We start from the raw sequence: 19,551 nt of genomic DNA, 5'->3' as shown, positions 1-19,551 counted from the left end.
TGAGGAAGTTTTATAGAAGAATGGGCACTAGCACTGGTGACAACAACCAGCAGGCCTAAGGACCTCCTTCTGTGAGGCTTGTAGGTGGCCAGACAGTGAAAACATCTGGTGCTTGGTTATCCTAACGAAGGGTTAAAAACCTACTGGTTTTGACTGCATATGCTTAGCATGCTCATGAATTTTAGCAGGACAGTTTGCTGCTATGTCAGGATAAAGAAAACTGAGAGTTTAATTCAGAGTACGTTGCATTTTCAATCTGCTCGCTGGTACATGGGAAGTATATGAGGGATTTTAACTATCTTTTCTTTAGAAAGGATCATTTGCTGATATAAAATTTTCTATGAGTCTCTAAGAAAGGGAATTTTTAAAATCTTTTTTACATATAGAAATGTAAATTTCCACATTTTGCAAAATTTTATGTAGAGTAACTTAGTATATGATAATATTCTCTAACAATATTTGTTTATATCAAAGATTTTCAGAATTACCTTATTAAGTAAAAGTTGTTGCATGATTTTGCTAATCTCTGCCCTATTTTCCTCTCTCTCAGTATGAGCTGTTCTGAAATTATGTTCACGTACTAGAAGACAAAGTGCCAAGTACCTAATTTAGTACTCAGCAGTTACATCCAAATTTCAGTTATTGTATAACACCAAATACTCTAAAGATGACAAGCTCAAGAAATACTTGCCTTAGACTGGAAAACTATCAGCACTTTGGATTAGACAGTATTATTCAAATTACATTTAAATTGCACTTTATTATCTAGGTGGCCTGAATGATTTTAACAACCTGTTTGTAATGTGTGTGACCTCTGTGACTAAGAGAACTATTGTAGCCTGATTGCCCACAATTGTACAGAAAAAAAAAAAAAAGATATAGGAAGAGTTTTACAAACTGCTTGTGAACTATGCAAAAAAACAAGAAAACAAGGATCAATCAATGGAATTTTAAAACACTTATGTGGATTAGAAACATGTACTATGATTAGGCTCCCAGGGCTTTTGGATGTGTTTGAAAATCCTTGCCATTCTGACAAAGATTTCAAAACTAATTTATCTTAAGGATAAACATAATTCATTACATTTTAAATTACCCTTTCAAAATGCATTAAAGCTTGTACACAAAAGTTTCAACAAAGCAGTGAGAAATATACTCCACTCATTCCAAGATGTTTTATTTTTTAGTTATAGCTACAGGTATAATAACTTTATTTGGAAAAATAGTTGGATTTTCAGTCATGATATTCTGTCTTGAAGAGAATTTCTGATCTGGGTGAACTTTGAATATTAAGTCATTGAACATTAAATAACACCGAATCTCTATAAAATAGAATTTTTATCTTTTTGACTCAAAGGGTTACAATTTAAAGCTTCTACATAAACATAATAAACTATGAAGTCAGGTAGCTCTAAGGACATTTATACAGACACAGAGAAGAATTTTAACCAGCTCAGCCACTCACTCCTAAAAATTACTTTTCTCTGAAAGTGAAGAGTTCTGCCTATTACTGCCTCTAAAAATAACTCATATTACTTATCCTCTTTCAATTCACTTTTGCTAACAATGACTGTGTAGCTGTTGTTTGTAATTTAAGAGATTTGAGCCATATGAAGAGGAACCTATGCAGAACCTTTATTTATTTGTGTAAATTAATAGGTTTTGTCAACGTAGAAAGATGATTTATTTACACTTAGAGAAAAGCCTATTACTGGGAAACTCCTTTCAGTTTATCCTCTTTCCAAACACCCCATTATGGCCCTCCAAAGAAACTTAGAGAAGAGTTTTTTTTTTCTCAAGAAGGTGCTTGGTAACATCACCATGCCAGAACTGTGCTAAAATGTAGAATCACACAATAATGCATGCAAAAATTGTAAAGCTGTCTTGGTCTTCCCCTTTTCTAAGACCAAACAAAGTAACAGCTACAGTACAGAACACCCAATTCTCAATCCCTGACCAACATTGCCATCTAACCTCTTTTATGCTGTGAACATTTTGCTAATAGTTAATTTTGAAACTGAAAATGAAATGCAAATCTAATGTAAGTAAAAATGGTGGTGGTACTGAGTGTGGCTACCTCTGCAGTGCTAATATACTCCATGGCTGAAGAGCAAGGCAGTTGCAGGGAGATGGTAATCAAGTCTCATTAGAAAAATCTCTGTTCTTTCCTTTTTTAGGGTGCAAGCAGAAGAAAGCATCATGGAGCTGCAAATATGGTTCCAGCAGAATATTAGGTGCTTTGTACAGGAGTCATTCAAAATGTCATTGACTATCAGCTCTCTCTCTCTGTGTTACTTCCACAGTCATGTCTTCTCAGAGCTGCCATGCCTCATGTGATAACTAGTATGGTAAGTACAGTTCCTCTGCTTCAGCAAACACCAGCAGTAGCCCCTGATCAGACTGAGCCATTGGGAGACAGAGCATGCTGCAGCCATACCACCAAACCTGCTCGGTGGGATGGCACAAGCACTTAACAGAATAAGAAAGTTGGTCTTCGAGTCCTTCCCCTGTGGCCACAAACGTGACCTGAGACATGCCCCTCTCCATTCTGCTGCTGTGTACCTTCTGAGTGAAGCTACAGGATCAAGATCCCTGCCCTTGTATCCCAGGTTGTTTGTGGCCACAGGGGAAGGACATGAGAAGCAACTTTCTTGTTATGTTAGGTGCTGTGCAGAAAGGAAGGCATTCCCCCTTGTATCAAAAATGCTCAAGGTCTACTGCCAGCCATAAATCATTTTTCTTTCACAAGATTAAATAAATTTGTGAAGAAACTACATTAATATTTAAGAAATCTGAGCAGCAAAACACTAAGCGCAGATAGCTTTGCTTCCTTTTAAATATTTCTCAGGAAATGCAGCCTTTAGGCTTCTATTTTATTTTATACAAGAAAGACCAAGTTATAAAGACTATTTCACAGAAAATAAAAAATAATTAAAGAAAGTAACAAAAGTCACTGCCGAGTTTGCTACAGGAAGCACAATCCAACAGCCTCTAGTACTTGGAAGGACACAATAGGGATAGTTTATTGTTTGTACTTGGGCATTAAGAAGCACATGAAAAAAAAACCAAAACACTCCAGGTTCTTCAGAATCTTGTAAGGTTTCATCCTGCTGTATCTCATTACAGGCATGTCATTCATACCTTTATAAAATGAAGGGTTTATGGGTTTTTTATATAGAATTGAACAGAAGAACTTTAAAATTATGATGGAATTTTTAAAATATTGTTTTACACACCCTATGATAAGTACAATAAAACATAGATCCTTCAAAACCTGCTAGGTGCTGTCTACAGAGTGCCAGGCTTTCTGCCTGTGCTAGTCAGTAAACAAAATCTCATGGGTTTGGGCTATTTGGGATTAGAGTTTCAAATTCTATTAAGAGCACAATTTAAGGCATTGTTGTAATTGTTTCAGAAGAAACAATCACTCCTCAGTTCAGGATTAAAACCTAGTATTTGTGTTTAAAGGGTCATTTAAAATCTGAATGCTAATAGGTGAATGTGGCTTACCTTCAGAAGCCAGTGAATGGTAGCTCATGTACTGAATTCTGCAGATCTTTTGTTTGTTTCTGTGATGTTTTGAATGTGCACTGAATGCTTGAATTTTTCTGTCACTTTCACTTCCCAAACCTCCTGTCTATCCTTATAGAAGGGGCTTTTTTCACTGTTTTTACAACATGAATCTAGCTGTATGACAAATGCATAAGTTTTTAAAGTAGTAGGTGCCTCTGCTTCTTACCTGTGAGTATGATGATACCATCTTGTCATGATCAGAAAGCTCCATACGGAAAACATTCCACAGCTTTTATTTACAATTCATTGCTGCCAGCCTATACTTATCCCACTGCATATAGTTATTTGCTTATTTTTAGTATACACCTTTTATGAACTGGACTATTATGTAAGTTGCATCTCTTGCCAATACCCACTAAATACCATTTACTTAACTGTTCACATTCATTTTTGTGCTACAAGTGAAATCAATTGCCTATCTCTTGCAGGGAGATGTGGAAGCAAATAACAAGCAAGGCAGCAAGGTAAATCATTCCAGGTGGAGGATTTCCAGCCCACCAGGTGCAAGGCTGTGCCTGGCAGCACCTCCCTTGCCCAGGGGCAAGTGGAGCAAGAGGGAAGGCGTATTACAGACCTGAGGGGAGCTGCACAGGATGGCCAGTGTCTCATCTGTGTGACCAGTGCCACCATGAGTTGGTGTCCAGTAGAAGTGTATGGGGGTTTTGTTTGTTTTTCTTTGAAGGCTGATTTTTCTAGAAGAGCAAGGGCTGAAGCTGGAAGCAGTAACTCTGTTGTGAGAGCACTGCTCTGCCTTGTAACAAAGGCTCTGTTGTGCTGGCACACAGCACAGTGCCCAAAGCTCAGGATGTTTTCAGCCTATTTGCTTTCATTTGTATTTGAGTTAATCTGGCACAGCTGCTGGAGAATAACACCATATATTAAGGGTCATTTTAATCAAATGGATCCTTGATACTCTGATTTCTTCCTACTGGCAATTTGCATGGAAAAGGCAATTAACTACAACTCTAAACTGATGGCATGACCTTAAAAAATATTAATTATGTCAGAGTCTGTCCTGGCCACTCATTCAAAAATCGGAGCATGGAAAACAAAAGTCAGAAAACCTGTTGCAATATTTTTATATTTAAACTAGCATATCTCCAACCAGAGTACAAAAATGAGTGACTTTTGGGTAATTCTCTCTTATGGAAGGCACTGCAAGAATTCTGTCCCTCCTCTGCAGGAGAAGCCTTGTTCTGTCTTTGAGAAAAGATTCCATTTGAGACCAGAAAAATTGAGAAATAGGGTCTATATCCTTTTGGACTGAATTCCTTTCCCTCTCCCTCTTCTTCTCTCTCTCCCACTCCTCTCCTCTCCCAAAAGTAGCCACAAGAAAATTTATTAGGATTAATGAGTTTATGTGTACTGAAAATTAGAGATCTACAAGGCAAAGCAAAACCACTCAATTTATAGTATAGGCTATGTGATAGGAATGGTTCACAGAGTGTAATAAGTGCACTATGGAGGATCTTAGATGTGTGAAATAAGAAAGAGAAATTAATGTATGACAATCAACTGTAGTTTTTCCTTTGTTTATTTTTGTCTTGCTCCTTTTAAAGATATGTGTGCCAGAGAGTCCCACTGAGCTTTCACATGTGTCAGGCATCAGATGACCTACCTAGTGTTCTGAATTACTATTTGTCCTTCAGTCAGAGCTTACAAAGATCCAGTCTGAGGGATCTCAAGTAGATATTGATGAATAGTGAGTTTCTATTATCTTAACTTTTTCGCACAAGTGTGCAATAAGCATAAATGTAGAAGAGCATTGTAGAAGTTCTATCTGGCACATTTTTAAATCATTAGTGAACACACTTAAAATATTGCTAAAGTTTTCCTCTTTTAATAAAGTAAAAAATAATTTATTTGGTTCTGTGCAGCAATTGACTTTTGTTGGGAAGCTGATGAAGATAACTTATCTCTGTTTGTCTCTACCAAGAAGTAATTAAAATGTGAAGGAAGTCATTTTGCCCTTCCTTTTTCTTTGCTGCTGCTGTTTTAAGTATTCTTCCGGGAAAGAAAGGCCCAGCAGAGAAGGTGTGTTCTCGAGGCTGGCAGGCCTTGGCTGATAGGCCTCATCCGAAAATCTGTATGACAGGATCTTTTGCTCGTGCATGTGCAGTGGGTGGTGTTGCTGAGAGAGGGACATATTCTGAGTTTGCAGAGGCCAGGGATGAGCTCAGTGCCACAGGTGTGTCCCGAAGGTAATGGTAGCTGCAGCAGATGTTGACTGGACAGCAACCAGGAAAAGTGAACAGAGGCAGCTCTGCAAACTCTTGGATTGAGGGAAGAAACTAAGCAGTTGCAGCCTCTGTGAGACAGTTTTCATACTCAGAATGAGATTCAATAAATTATATTCAACTGCTCTGGAAAAACCAGGAGCAAAATAAGAGTTTGCAGAAGCCAATTTTTTAAAGAGCCATTAGGTCACCTAATGATGTATTCAGCTAGGAGATTTAGGACTCCAATCTGTCCTAGAGTGGTTAGGCTAAATGTAAGGCAAGTGTCCCAGCCAGCTTTCTTCACAGCATTTCTTTCTGCATTTTTGCTTCTATTATTTTAATCTTGGCATGACAAGAGTTTTAGGGCGTTTGTCCAGGAGCTAAAATAGACAATGGGCTATTATCTGCCATCAGAGGTGAAACAAAATAGACGTCAGTGCTGAATTGGACTAAATGATCCTCATGGGTCCCTTCCAACTCAGTGTATTCTGTGATATACTCAGGATATTCTGCGATACCGTGAGTGCTGAAACGTCGGTGGCGAACGGCCCCGGGGGCAGCCGACACCTGCCCGAGGCACTGTCAGCGTTCACCGGGGAGCCGCTGGCCGCGCACTCAGCACGCAGGGCGCGTCTCCGAGAGCGGAGCAGAGAGCTGTAATCGCAGCGCGGCTGCCAGCGCTGCCAACTCCGCAGTCGGACTCTGCCGCTTGTCCCACGCCGAGTGGTTACCACCGCCGTCCGCAGCTGCGGCGGCCCGGGCCGGGCGGGGCCCGCGGGCACAGCACAGCGCTAGGCACGGCCGCATTGTCTCCCGGCGGGGCGGGGCGGGGCGGGCGGCTCGGGGCGGGGGCGGCGCTGAGCGAGGGCAGCGGCGCGGGGCGGGCCCGCCAGCGCCCGGCGCTCTCCGTCTCCTTGCCGACGGAGGAGGGCTCGGAGCCGCCCCCGTCCCCAGGGGCTGCCGCTGGGCGAGCGAGGCGGTGCGCGGCGGCCGAGGTTCGCCGCCGCAGCCCGGCCGGAGCGGGTCCAGGCTCCGCCCCGCGTCCTCCCGCCCGGGCACCCGCAGCGCCGCATCGGGTGAGTCCCCGCGCTCCGGAGCGGCTCTGCCCTGGCCCCCGCCCCGCGGAGAGCGGCGCAGGCCCTGCGGCCTGGCCGCGCTTTGTTCCCGGGCGGCGGCGCTGCCGGCGCCGCGGGCGCTCCGCTCCGCTCCGCTCCGCCGTGCGGCGGCGGCTCCGGCTCTCCCGGGGCGGCGGCGGCGGGGCCGTGCCGCGGAGCAGCCCCGGCTGCGAGCTCGCCCCGCTCGCTGCCCCGCGGTGGGTGCCGCCGGCCCGCCGGGGGCGCGGCGGGTCGGTGCGGCCCGGGGGAACCCGCGCAACAGGTTCGGGCATTGTTCGTGCGGCCGCGGCGGCGGCGGGGCGGCTTCCCGGGGGGCTCCCGAGCGGCCGCCGCCGGCGGAGGTTCTGCCTTTGTGCGGGCGCGGGAGTGCGGAGGCCCGGCGGGCAGCAGGGGCTCGGGCCGGGAGGCCGCCGGGGGCGGGCGGGGCGGCGGTCGGCTCCCGGCCGCGATTTTGGCCGTGCGCGGCCGCCGGTCCGTCCGGGGGCTGCGGACGAGTCACGGCCGTGTCACTGCCGCGGCGTCGGATTCTGGAAGCGCTGCCTGGTCGGGAAGCTGATTCACTGCTGAAGACGTGGTTGCTCATAGCTGTGGTTACCCTTGCTTTGATTTTTGACAGGTCTATTGTCCAGCAGTTTTGTCTTCTCCCCCATAATTGTAGTGTCTTTTGCTACCCCCGACAGAGCTTTTTAGCCGGGCAATTGTACGAAGGCAATGCACGAAAGCAGCTGTTTATGTTGAAGAATTTAAACGAGTCTGGAAGCAAGAGTGGAAACAATTAGGGGAGAGTGGTTCTTTATTTTTTGACTTTTTGTAAGTTTTATAGTGAGCTAAATTGATGAGGTTTGTGTGGATACATATTAATAGATGCTTTTGTCTGTTGCTCTGTCATCTTTGTGCATCCCAAAGGAAATATTGGTCCTCTCCATTTTTAGTATTGCAGTGTCTGCAGTGTCCTCACAATTGGATCTTGACTTTGTTCATGTATTAAAATTCACCGTGATGAGGAAGTACTGGGTTTTTCCCCCTTTTCTCCCTTCTGTGACATTGCCTGCTAGGATTAAGTGTATAGTAAATAATGAATACTGTTACTACATTACAGAATTACTGGTAGTTATTAATTTCTTTGCTAATAAGGGTTCTCCTTTTTTTGAATGTGAGCATTTATAGTCCTAATGCCATTGTCTGGACCAAGCAGAAACTGAAGAGAGAAAAGGGGGAAAGTGGACTACAGAATAGAACTGAAGCTTGTTCAGAGAGGCCCATGGCTTGCTGTGTTGCTGGTCATGCCTTGCTCTTTCAGGAAAAAAGCAACGAGGCAGAGCACTGGAACAGGCTGCTCAGGGAGATTGTGGATTCTTCCTCTCTGGAGACATCAAAGCCCCTGCCTAGGCTGGGTCACCACCAGCAGTTACACAGGGATGTGTCCAAATGGGGTTCCAATAGAACCATTCAAACAGATGATCTCCAGAGGTCCCTTCCAATCGTAATGATCCTGTGATTCTGTGAAAATCTTCCACCAAAACTAAGAGTAATTACAGTGTAGTTTTATGGGCAGATTTTTGGATTTTCCAGAATTCTGTGTCATTGATTGCTGCTTGAGGAGTGCTGTAAAATCATCTCAGCTGACTCTTTTTCCTGGAGTACTTTGCTAATAGATGATATTTTGTTTGACGGTTATTGATCAGTAACACCAGTTTTCCTAGAAGTACAACTTACGATAATGAAATAGATGTATTTTTAAATTGTAGGCGGTAATTCTAAATTTGCTATGGATTCCTACTTCTCAGTAAAGCTTATGTAAACAAGGGAAATTCACATAATTTTGTCATTTTCTGTCAACACAATAAAGGAGTCAGGTGAATTTCAGCTCAGTTGGTTGTTGCTTGAGAGTGGTAGTAGGAAGAGAAACCAGAGGAATTTCTGTAAGAACTTTAATGTAGTGCTGCTTTACTGTTAACAATCTTTGGGAATAGATTATAAAGAGGAACACCTTTATTCCCTAGTGGTGATGGGTGGGGAAATACAGAACACCTTCAATAGACAGCTTCTGATAAAGTAGGCAGAGCCTACCCTGGAAGTGAAGTTGCAGCATTTCCAGTGTGTCTGTACTTAAGCTGTCTCAAGGACTTGCTGTTTGTAGTTTTGTTCCCAATCTGTAGGTGTGTTTTCTTGCATTCTCTCCCATCTTTTTGAGGCTGACTAGAAAACTTCCATGAATAGAGGGGTGCTTTTAATTTAATATTTGCTGCCGGTTAGATTACTGTAATAACTGATCTGTCAGATTTACTGTAAAACCAGTGAAGTGTGTTTGTCATCTTGGCTTTGCCTTTTACACAGTATACACAAATTTGAACTTTTAGGGTTTTGCTGTTGGGTTTAATTTAATGGATAGAATTTGATAAACTACAAGGTTTCATTCAAGTCTTACAACACTTGCTGTGGTTTAACATTTGATGCTTATGTGTTAATTCCATATCTCCTAATACAAAGAGGGACTATTTCTATTTTCTTACTCAAGTTATATTTTGCCTTTTAAAATTTTATAGCAGTGAGTACCTTTGTAGGAATAAGGTATTCCTCTCCACAGAAAAATCTACTAACACTGTTGGATTTTCAATTTAGTCTAAAACTGTGTAGGTTACCTCTGATTGAAAGCATACTACAGGGATTCTGGTTCTTGTTACTTTCCCACTGCTTCCGGTGCTGCCTCAGGAGCATTGCCTGCTAACTATAAACAATGTTGATGTCTACCATATGTTTTGGTAGAAAGTGCAGGATTCCTGCTGTCCCACTAAACTCAAATGCCTAGCTTACTAGTATTTGTGAATATAAAACAGAAATGTTGACTCCCCTATCATGTAGCGCTGTAAGAAACTCTTGTTTTCAAACTCCAAGGAAATAAAGTTTTAGATTGAGTAGCAAAAGCAAAAAATATGGTCAAATACTTTTTCATTTAAATTTACAGAACCCAGGATCTGGAGCCCAAACTTGTAACCATAGCAGACAGTTTTGCATTCCAGTACCAATGGTAAGTAAGATAGGTCTCTTCCAAATATAAATCTGTATAATTTTCATGTACTATATTTGCTCTTATGAAGCTTTGAAACTGCTGAATATACTGCCTGGAACAACATGTTTGCAGTTGCTTTTGTGGAAACTTACTTAGGCTTTAGCTCATGCCTTCTTTAACTTACCTGCTTTACTTTGTTTTCATTTTGTTTCTTCTAAAAAGCCTTTAAAAGACACTATAACATAAACAAAACTATATTAAATTACATTGTTTAGCTGTGAGCACACAGAGCAGCTTGTGTTCCTGTGCCTCACGTAGTGGTAGTGTCTCACAAGGAGAGGAGTGGCTGCAGATGTGTAAGAGGGTGTTTAAGCATAAGAATGGAGAAAAGTGAATTCTACTTTTAAGAGGGCTCCGTGGTAGTGGGTGAGAGTAAGGAAAGAAATTTTAATAGCATCGAGGTAATTGTTGCTGCTCTGATGGTGTTGATAAGCTTGTGCTGGAAGATGAATGAAAGAGTTGGGAACCTTGATTGAGCAAGTAGAAAAATGTGTTGGCAAAGCTTTTTGCTCGTCAGACTAAATAAGAGTGAGAGATTTTTGAAGTGAGGATAACCTTACAGAGATGCTAAACTCAACAAGGAAGCAAGTGAAAATCAATCTGGAGTGTTGTTTTCCTGTTTCCAGGTGAGAAGATGAACTGCTGCATTTTGGACAAGCTGAAGTTTGGAATGCTGGGACATAAAGAACCCATTAAGAAGGAAATTACAGTAGTTAAGAGGAGATGAAGGTATGACTTAGGGCTTTGCAGAAGCAATAATTCAGTGGAGATAGATGTAGTAGGTACCTAAGAATTCAGGGCAAAGATCACTTCCTATTATGTTAGCAGAGTTGTATTTGAGATGTGTTCTTAGTGAGGTATCCTGAAGGATAAGTGTTGACCACACCAAGTAAGGCCAAAGCAAAAATGTGTTCCAAGAATAAGATAAATGGGTTTGATGTTATCTTGATGTTTTGGTCACTAAATTATATCTATGGCTGAATTTGAGACCTCAGTGCAGGTTGTCTGTTTTCTTTCTGTTGGTGTTCTGTTTGCTAATTCTTTCATTTTACATTCTCACTTACAATAGTACCATTGGAAAATGTATGAATGTTGCATCTATGCAGGATGTTCCAGGCAGCAGCTGAGAGAGCTTGATCTTATTTGCTCTGAAGCATGTGACCCTTTATTTATTGGTTTATTGATTTATTTCTTGGTAGTGAAAGGCTACATGTTTTATTTTGAGGGGGTAGGAGAGAGGGAGAGGTGTTGTGATTACTGCAGGTGATTGCTGTGGCTGATTTAATTTGTGATTTGCAGTTGAAATGTTCAGAATTTTTAATCTGAGTGCAGAATTTTTGATCTGAGTACAAAAAATGAAGACATCCATGAAAGTTAATATTTATTTCTCCTGTACCCACTAATTTTACGTCATTTTAGGTAATTATTTTTGCTTTTTAGAGCAGTGAATTAATGGATTTCTGAAATACGTGAATAAGGTATTTATTGACCAGATCTGGCATATTTCAGTCTCTTGTACTTTCATGTTTGGTTAACATTAGCAAAATTTTCAAGTTATTTATTTCTTATTGAAGGGATTTTTATTATTACCCTTATCATGGTTACTTTCTATATTGTGCAGTAAGGACACAACAGTAATTTTAAATTTTTTTTTTTTTTTGGGGGCAGATGAAATTGTTCAGGGTGTTTCAAGGTCTGCAAAAAATCATGCCCTGGAGCTGGTAATTTTTTGGTCAGGTAGCAAACCCAGAGTATTAGAGATTTGTAAACAGACTTTGTATTAGCCCCTTCTTCATTGTCATCTTGTTGTGGTCGGTTTCCTCCACTCCAAAAGAATGACTGCTTTTGTGTCTGCTGTACGAGATGGCTTTTGGTGTAGGGGAGCATTTCTTTTTGCTTCCACTCAGTGGAGTGTCACTATGCTGAGCTGGGAATTGAATCCTGGGGCCCTGAGCCACATGCACTTGTAACCAATGCCAAATATGTGTATTGTTATGAAGTGGTAGATTGTTTTCTTATATAAGTGTTGCAAAAAGAACAAGAAGTTCTAATCTTGCACCCCAGAGGAAAGTGTTTTTCATTTGTTCTAGACTGCCAGCAGTTGCACTCATCAGTACAGCTGTTTGTCTTTTGATTTGGCTGCCCATGGCCTGGATTGTCCAGCTTCATTCCACCCACTGTCCCAGTTCATTTTATGAAGTACTGAAGGCATAGAAGCTTTCTGATCTTTCATCACAAACTGGTTTTGGACAGTTCCTTAAAGAGCTGGTGATAAGGTATTTATTTTTCCAAGCACTTGTGACTTGTATGTTGTTTTGTTTTTGTTTGTTGGGGGTTTTTCTGTTTGTTTGTTTTTAAGAACAGGGAGCTAGGAGAGGACTATGTAATTTTATTTTACTGTCGGTTATTTTTCTTCCCCCTAATCTCATGAAGTATTTCTATGGTAGAAGTTGCAATCCATGTTATTCTGTACTATTCCCATGAGACTTCTGACTAAGGAAAATTTTAAGACCTAAAAATTGGAATTTTCTTTTAACAAGTTTTAGTGCAGTTTGATAAGGAAGAGAAAATGTCTTGGCTATGCTTTGAACATAGCATTTCAATTGGCATATTGCCATGTAGAAGGTGGTGGAAGAAGCAGCCTCTCAACTTGCATCATCTTCTGTGTTCTGTGGTTACTTGATAGTGTTAAGAGAGATGGGACTATACCAGATGGTTGCAACTTCTGCTGGTTTGGCTGCTTGTTGTAAGGGAAGAAGGGTATGAGGTATATTGGTCTTCTGATGCTGCTGGGCAAAGTGTAGGGTTCTACAGGAAGGTAAATGGTGTCTCTCATTGTATGTGAGAGAATGGCAAAATGTGACAGGGATGTTGCACTAAAGGGAATATGGAGATGCATTCAAAACCTGTGGCTTATTTTCTCTACTGTTCTAGATTAGAGGTCTGACAACTGCTACAACTCAGCATAGACCGAGTGTGTGCCTTGGACTGAGGCTGGACAGGGTAGAAAACTCTAGCTAGCTGTCACCTTTGTCTCGTGTTGCAGCATCGTTGTGAACGTCTGGATGTGCTCCTTTGGGTCGCGCAGGTTCACTCTCTGAACATGGCCAGGAGTCCAAGGAGTGCTGTTCTTTGGGGGTGTGCTCAGTGCTGCACAGGGCCCTGTGGCTGGCCCTGCTCTCTGGAAACACCTGCACATGCAGGTGTTATTGTGCATCCCGAGTTACATTGTTTCTGTGCTTGCTGCTCTTCCCTTTTTCCCCTCTGGCACTTGCTTGAAGTCTGAAGAGAAGCTCTGCCTTTGTGTGAAATGAATAGCTGGCTGTGATCAAAGTTAGAACTCGGACACACAATGACTTTTTCTTCTCAGATGACGTAACCCCTCACTCACCTGTTCTCCATTTGCTGGTTTGCTATTCATTATATTGCTCATCGCTTCCTTTTGTTGCTTGTCTTTTTATTTCACTTTTCACGGAATGCTGAGGGATTGAAAAGGGTGGGAAATGAATATGGAAGATGGGTTAAATATAGGAAGTAGTTAATGGACAGTTCTTACAAATTCTATTATTAACTTTACTTAGAAGACATGATTTGAACCTTCAGGTGAAAATGGAGTGGAATTGGAATTTTTCCAAGCTTAAATTTGTTGTGGCTGTGACAATGTGCTTTTGGATCATGGTCAAGCATGCTGTTTACCTCAGCTTTAACCCAAGTCATAGCGCATTATCAGTGTGTTCTTTGAGCTGCCATGGCAAGTTGCTGAGTTAGAGTACTAACAGTGCATGTGTAATGGAAATGGCATTGAGTGGTTCTTCCTTTAGAATCAAAGCAGCTTACATACTTGAGAAATTAGTCTGTGTTTTTTATTTTCTGACTTCTTTATTGTGAATTAGCAGGTTAAACATTAGGAATATTTTTGTTGTGCACAACTTCAGATATAGTATAAAACTTCTGTGGGTTTTTCTGGATAGTTTTTATTGAAAAAATTAAAAATACAGAAGTGGTTGAAAAAGCAAAAAACTTGATATTCCTTATATATCTGAAATTACCTTTTCTCCTGAGGGCTTTAATGTTAAATATTTATTAGTACTGCTCATAATATCTTAATGAGTAAAAATCAAACACTGTATTTGCATATGTGAGCTGATGTTCCTCCATCAGATTTTATTGTTATTTTGAAACTGTCCAGCTGAGTAGCTGAGTTTCAGGTGCTTTTTAATTGAAGACAGCATTAACTAATAAATATTTACAGCCTTTTTTTATTTTTGGGGCAGGTTTATCCTTCTTAAATTACCCTGGGGCATCAGCCCTGGAGACACCTTCGTTTGTGTTCTCTCTTTGTACAAGTTTGCTGTGGGAGATATGACATCCTTTAATGTAGCTTTAAAGGAAGGTGAAATAATAATCTGCATAGATAATTATGATACTTGGCTTTCTCCCTGTCTTTTTCATGTGGATTTTATTTCTGTGTGGAATAGATGAACTAGTTTTAAGCTGATTCAGGGAAAAAGAGGGTAATGCTTTGTGGGCTGAAGTTAGTGTCTGAAAAAGCCTGCGTGCTGGCTTCAGAGAATGAAGACGTTCATTATGAAGGTCTGCAATTCAAAAGTTGATCTAAAAAGAAAAAATGTTTTCATTCTACATGATTTGAGGCTTTTTTTCCTTTGGTACTTCAGAATGTCTATTGTTATTTGTGCTATTGTTTGGACTTGCAAGCTGCTACAGTTTTGAACCTAGCTGCCCATCTGCTCCTTGGTTATTTATAGGCAGATTTGTGGAGCTCCTTCTAATCCCTCAAGTCTTCAAAAACATTAATGAATTAAACATCACAATACTCTTGTAAAAAGAGAATTAAATGGAGAAACTGAATGGAGACTAAAAGAGGATAAATGACTTGCTGAAAGCCATATGTATATTTCATAGCAGAACAGAGAATAGAAACCAGATTCTTTTTACAGACCAGCTACATGCTCTTGTGAGGTACATGCTACAGGAATGAAGAAAGTTGTTCTTTGAATCTTGCAACAGATGCTCATGCACAGACTAAGCCATTTCAAGACCTTGCACCATGTATTGAGAATTATAAAAGGTTTCAGGTCTAACAGACATGAATAAACATGTTAATATTAATTCTCATTAAGCCTGAATTTGTTTAGATTGTTAATATTTTGGAGCAGTGGTTTCTACTGGGTTGCTCAGAAAGAAAACACCTATTACTTGCAGGAGAGCTTCTCTCTGCCATCTTACTTCTATTTGTCCAGTCAACCTGTCCCTCTTCTCCTGTCCTTAATAGGCTTCTATAATGGTTTTAAACAGTGTCTGGACATTGGTTCTTATTTAATTTTTTTAATTCGGTGGTAGTGAAGATGGGTTGCACAAAATGCAGGCAAAACTTTGCATTCATCAGGAATTTTGCACTTTGGTGAATTTCACATAGTATTTATTATGTGTGAGTTTTTTTAATATTTTGGCTTTTTTTATTGGTTGGCTTTTTTTTCTGTATATTTATTGGGGGCATTGTTTGTTTTTGTTTGGTTGTTGTTGTTGGAAGAACTTCCAAAATTTTAGATGTGTGGAGTAAAACATTGTAATTTGCAGTCATTCCAAAGTCTAGAAATGATGGAGGATGCAGCCTACTAAATTGTGATTTGATTTCACATTGGAGTGCAGCCTTAAATATAGTTTTGCAATTTTTACCTGTTTTGTAATTTCTTTGAACTATTTGTTTACTATATCCCATTCTCTCCTTAATGTATGCATATTTATATGTAAGAGAATTTTCTCCACAAATAGTATTAGTTTCTGCTTGTCAAGTGGATTGGAAGAGTTTTCTATTTCACTGGAATGCCCTTCATATTTGGGTTTTAAATAGAAATATTATGTGAATTTAGTGTTGCCGCCTTCTTGTGGAAATCTTCAAAAGAATCTCCATTCTTTTGAAGATTTCCACAAGAAGGTGGCAACACTAAACTCATATAATATTTTTTCTTTGTTGGAGACTGACATTGGTATATTGATTTAATAACCTGGAACCTATGTCATTCTAAGCAAGTTCAGTGAGGTTCAAAGTGTATTGAATGTGTCCAGGGAACATTTTAAATAAAAGAACTACAAGTTCTACAGTTTGCTGTGTGGTATTTTATGGTATTATGGCAAAGTAGATTCTAGGTGGGCACACAGCACTCTAGATTATTTCTGAAATTCAGCAAACAAATGTAACCTCTTTATTTGTTTAATATCGGTAACAATTCAGCATATAAAAGTTATGTATTTTGATTTGGAAGTGATAAAATGCAACTTCCTGAAGTATTTCACTTTCTTGTCATGAAATCTGTTCTCTTCAGTGCTTTTGTTTTTCTTCAGTAGCTTTTCTGTGTTTAATGAAACCAAATGGGTTTTTTATTGATGAATAGACACTGAATCTGGTTTTTTCAGCTACATAGTGGAAAATATTAAGCAACAAGTCACTCTTTCCTCATTCTAAATTGAGACCTTGATGGAAAATTTTAATTTTGTCTTCCTCCAACAAACTTTGCATATATTTTGTATGTCTAAATACATTGCAAGGGTACAAAGCACTGTACCTTTTCAAAACACCTTTAGTAGCTCCCATTGGAAAGTAGATGGCAGCTTTCTTGAAATGGTTTCACTTTCCAATATTAAAAAAAGACATTTTGTTTCATTTATCCTGAGACTCTTTGGATGTCAAAAATAGAGAAGGATGCTAAGCCTGTTTTTTAAACTGAATATTTTCATTTTTCTAGTATGTTCTGATAACCTGCTCTGGTGAGAGTTTGCTTCTAGATGAAACCTATTAAAGCTCTCACAGAAGAGAGGTAATTGTACACTTCAAGAGTTTATGGAACAAAAGCTAGGTGTTTGGAATTGCCAGCAGTTGTTCTAACTGGTCTGACTCACCTCCCTTCACTCTGAACAGAATGCTTTATTTGATTCCAGGAAATACTGAATAAAAGAACTATTTTGATCCATGGACAGTGCCACTACTGTGGCAGAAAGCCAAGCAATGCTTTCATATTAAATAAATAGATCTTTTCAGAGCAGCAGAGAAACATGTTCCCTAGAGTCAGTAAGCTGATGCAGACTTTTGTTCCAGTGTGAAAGTATGAAGATAATGAAGTGTGTGTAGGTTTGAACTTTCTTCATTGATTATAATAAAGAGGCATTTATAATAATTTGGAAATGTAACTTGGGGAGGAGGGGAAAAAAATCATTCAGGTATGTGTTCCACATCTTGAAAAAAGGAAAATAAAGAAAAGTGCCAAAGTTAAAAAGCTTACACAGAGTGGTTTGAGAGACAAAAATTATTGCCTGCGTAATTCTTGAATTTTATGCAACAAATAACTACAAATCTTTGTCTAAAGTATACAGGAAGCTTTAATAGGATGCTTTTTTGAGTAGTTGTTCAAAGAGCAGGCTGTCATGGGACTCAGTTCCCTGAGAGAATAAAATTTGTTTGTTTCCTTCTTTAATATATGCAGTGTGAATTCTATATAATTGGCAAAAATTGCGCTTCAGTGTGGAGATTTTGGGATAAGAGGTGGGAATGAACATTGTGACACATTGGAACAGGAAGAGACAGTAAAAAGCTGTTTAAATGTTTTTTCTTTTTGCAATAATATGTTAGGTCTTTTTTTTTGTTTTGTTATGAAGCTCATTGTTTTAACATGAAAACGAATAACTATTTTACCTCAGGCTGTTTGGATTTCTCTGAATTTTTTGAGGTTTTTTTTTTTTTTTTCCTAAATCATTTATAGTTTTTATTCAGTTAACTTCCCCTGTGCCAGGAAAAAAGTTCTCTTTGTGTGCATTCTGAAGTATCCAGAGGGAGAATTCCAGGTTACAGTCCAAAGCCATTTTGGTCTCTTTTTACTTTGACTGATATTGGCATATAACTTGAATAGAGTATTTCTGAGCAGAACTAGGTTTCTTAATTACATGAATTGATCTGTGGAAGTAGGACCTCAGAAAGTTACAAGCAGATACCAGTTCCTACTTTGTGTTGGCAGGAAGAGGAGGTTGCAGTTCAGGCATCCTGTGGATTTGTCAGTGAAGCAAAAAAGCTTCATCATGGTGAATTGCAGTTCACAGTGCAATAAAAAATGCATGGGAGTAAGGAGGCAGAAGGAGCAGGAGCATTTCCAGGTATAGATTATAGGTAGGATGTAGTTATTCAGGCTATTGCATGTTGGATGTTTTTCTTCAAGTGAAGCCCTGCTAATGGCAGGGTAATGGCAATGTCCTGACAGAAATGTAGCATAACATATTTAGATAATTATTATATTCTTGGTAATACCAGACAGACTGTGCAAAAGCACAATCTTATTTGCACTCATTTTACATCTGAATGAGCAAACAAATGACCTACCTGAAAATTAATTGTAGTTTTTTAGTTGGGAAATTTGATTTTATATACATTATCTTGTTGTCCTTGGTTGAGATTCTGCTTTGGGTTTTGTGGTTGAACTGTTTTTTCCACACAATGAGGGAAAGGAAATCTTTAATTAAATATATGTATTAATAATGCCTATAATGATGTTTTTTCTAAAGTTTACAGTATTTTAGATGTTGGTTACAGTGTTCTGTTCTTCCTTCAGAAGAATACAAAAGTGTAACACAGCAAAACACTGTAACTGATTTCCCATGCTTGATAACTTCAACTTCTTGTGTTTCAGAGCTGCGAAAAGTATCTGAAGTAGAATGGAAGCGTCAGTAATATTACCCATTCTGAAGAAAAAATTGGCATTTCTTTCAGGTACAGTTTCAGTTTTTCTCAACTGAGTCCACTCCACCCTGCATAATTTGGGTGGGATTTTTAAGGTGGTTATTTGTATTTTCTGGATGTATTTAACACAAATGTGTTGTTGGTTAGTGCTTTGTCATATTCCAAAAGAATCTCTGGAACCCTTTATTGAGTAGCCAAGCTGTTGGTGTTGGTGTTTAGGACTTGGTTTTGCTGTAGCCTCTAGCTCAACCCGCAAAGTTTTAAAGAAGTTTCAGTCTGTATAGAAGAGATTGATGATTTAATAGACACCCAGAAATAATCCTTGCTGGTTTGCCTTTTTAGTTTTTTGGTTTTAGAAAAACAGAGTGATTATTTTCAGGATTTTCTGTAGAAAATTTTTCACATGTCTTTTCTCAAGCTTTGAAACACATGGGAGGAAAATTAGCCATGCATTGCAACAGTTTGATTATTGCCAATTAGTTAATTCAGGGAAAGCTGTAATTATCACTGTATTTATTAAAACTTCCTGAATCTTACATTGAAGGTAACTTTTTCTCCTCCCCCTGCCAGAAAAAAAAAAAAAAAAAAAAGGAAATGCTTCAAATGGTGAATGACTATCCCTTGCTGATTTCTGATTTCACTGCTGATGTAGATAGCTGTGTTAGTTCTTGGTGTTTGATTGTCTGATGCAGTGTAGGTAGGTAACTTGCAGAACACTTGTCAACTTCAAAAACTGACAAGTGTTGCATAAATATTCTTCTTGTTTAGTTTATTTTCATTTATGTTTTTGGCCAGTCTAGTTTAGCCTGCTCCAATCACCTGAGAAGTGAA

At 39.6% G+C, this 19,551-nt stretch overlaps 1 protein-coding gene across 15 annotated transcripts in view; it reads left to right on the top strand.

Moving 5' to 3' along the window:
* The first annotated feature begins 6,751 nt into the window (after positions 1–6,751).
* The window catches only part of SESTD1 (SEC14 and spectrin domain containing 1), a 47,793-nt gene continuing 34,993 nt past the window's right edge, over positions 6,752–19,551 (top strand). For 2 of the 15 annotated variants that reach the window (XM_085584536.1, XM_021552508.4), the window contains exons 1-5: positions 6,752–6,868; positions 9,873–9,935; positions 10,604–10,706; positions 12,068–12,253; positions 18,671–18,750. In XM_085584536.1, coding sequence (XP_085440662.1) covers positions 18,696–18,750 — 55 coding nt within the window. In that variant the 5' untranslated portion in view covers positions 6,752–6,868; positions 9,873–9,935; positions 10,604–10,706; positions 12,068–12,253; positions 18,671–18,695. Of the gene's footprint in view, positions 7,170–7,329; positions 7,524–7,587; positions 7,718–9,872; positions 9,936–10,603; positions 10,707–12,067; positions 12,254–18,670; positions 18,751–19,551 lie in introns of those variants that run through there. The other 13 variants (XM_085584535.1, XM_021552506.4, XM_085584537.1 and 10 more) reach the window with 10 other exon arrangements.

This window comes from Lonchura striata, chromosome 7 (assembly GCF_050655825.1).
Source record: "Lonchura striata isolate lonStrDom1 chromosome 7, ASM5065582v1, whole genome shotgun sequence".
NCBI classification, from domain to species: Eukaryota; Metazoa; Chordata; class Aves; order Passeriformes; family Estrildidae; genus Lonchura; species Lonchura striata.
Note: the sequence above shows the minus strand (reverse complement) of the source record. Positions and strands in the feature narration are given on the sequence as shown.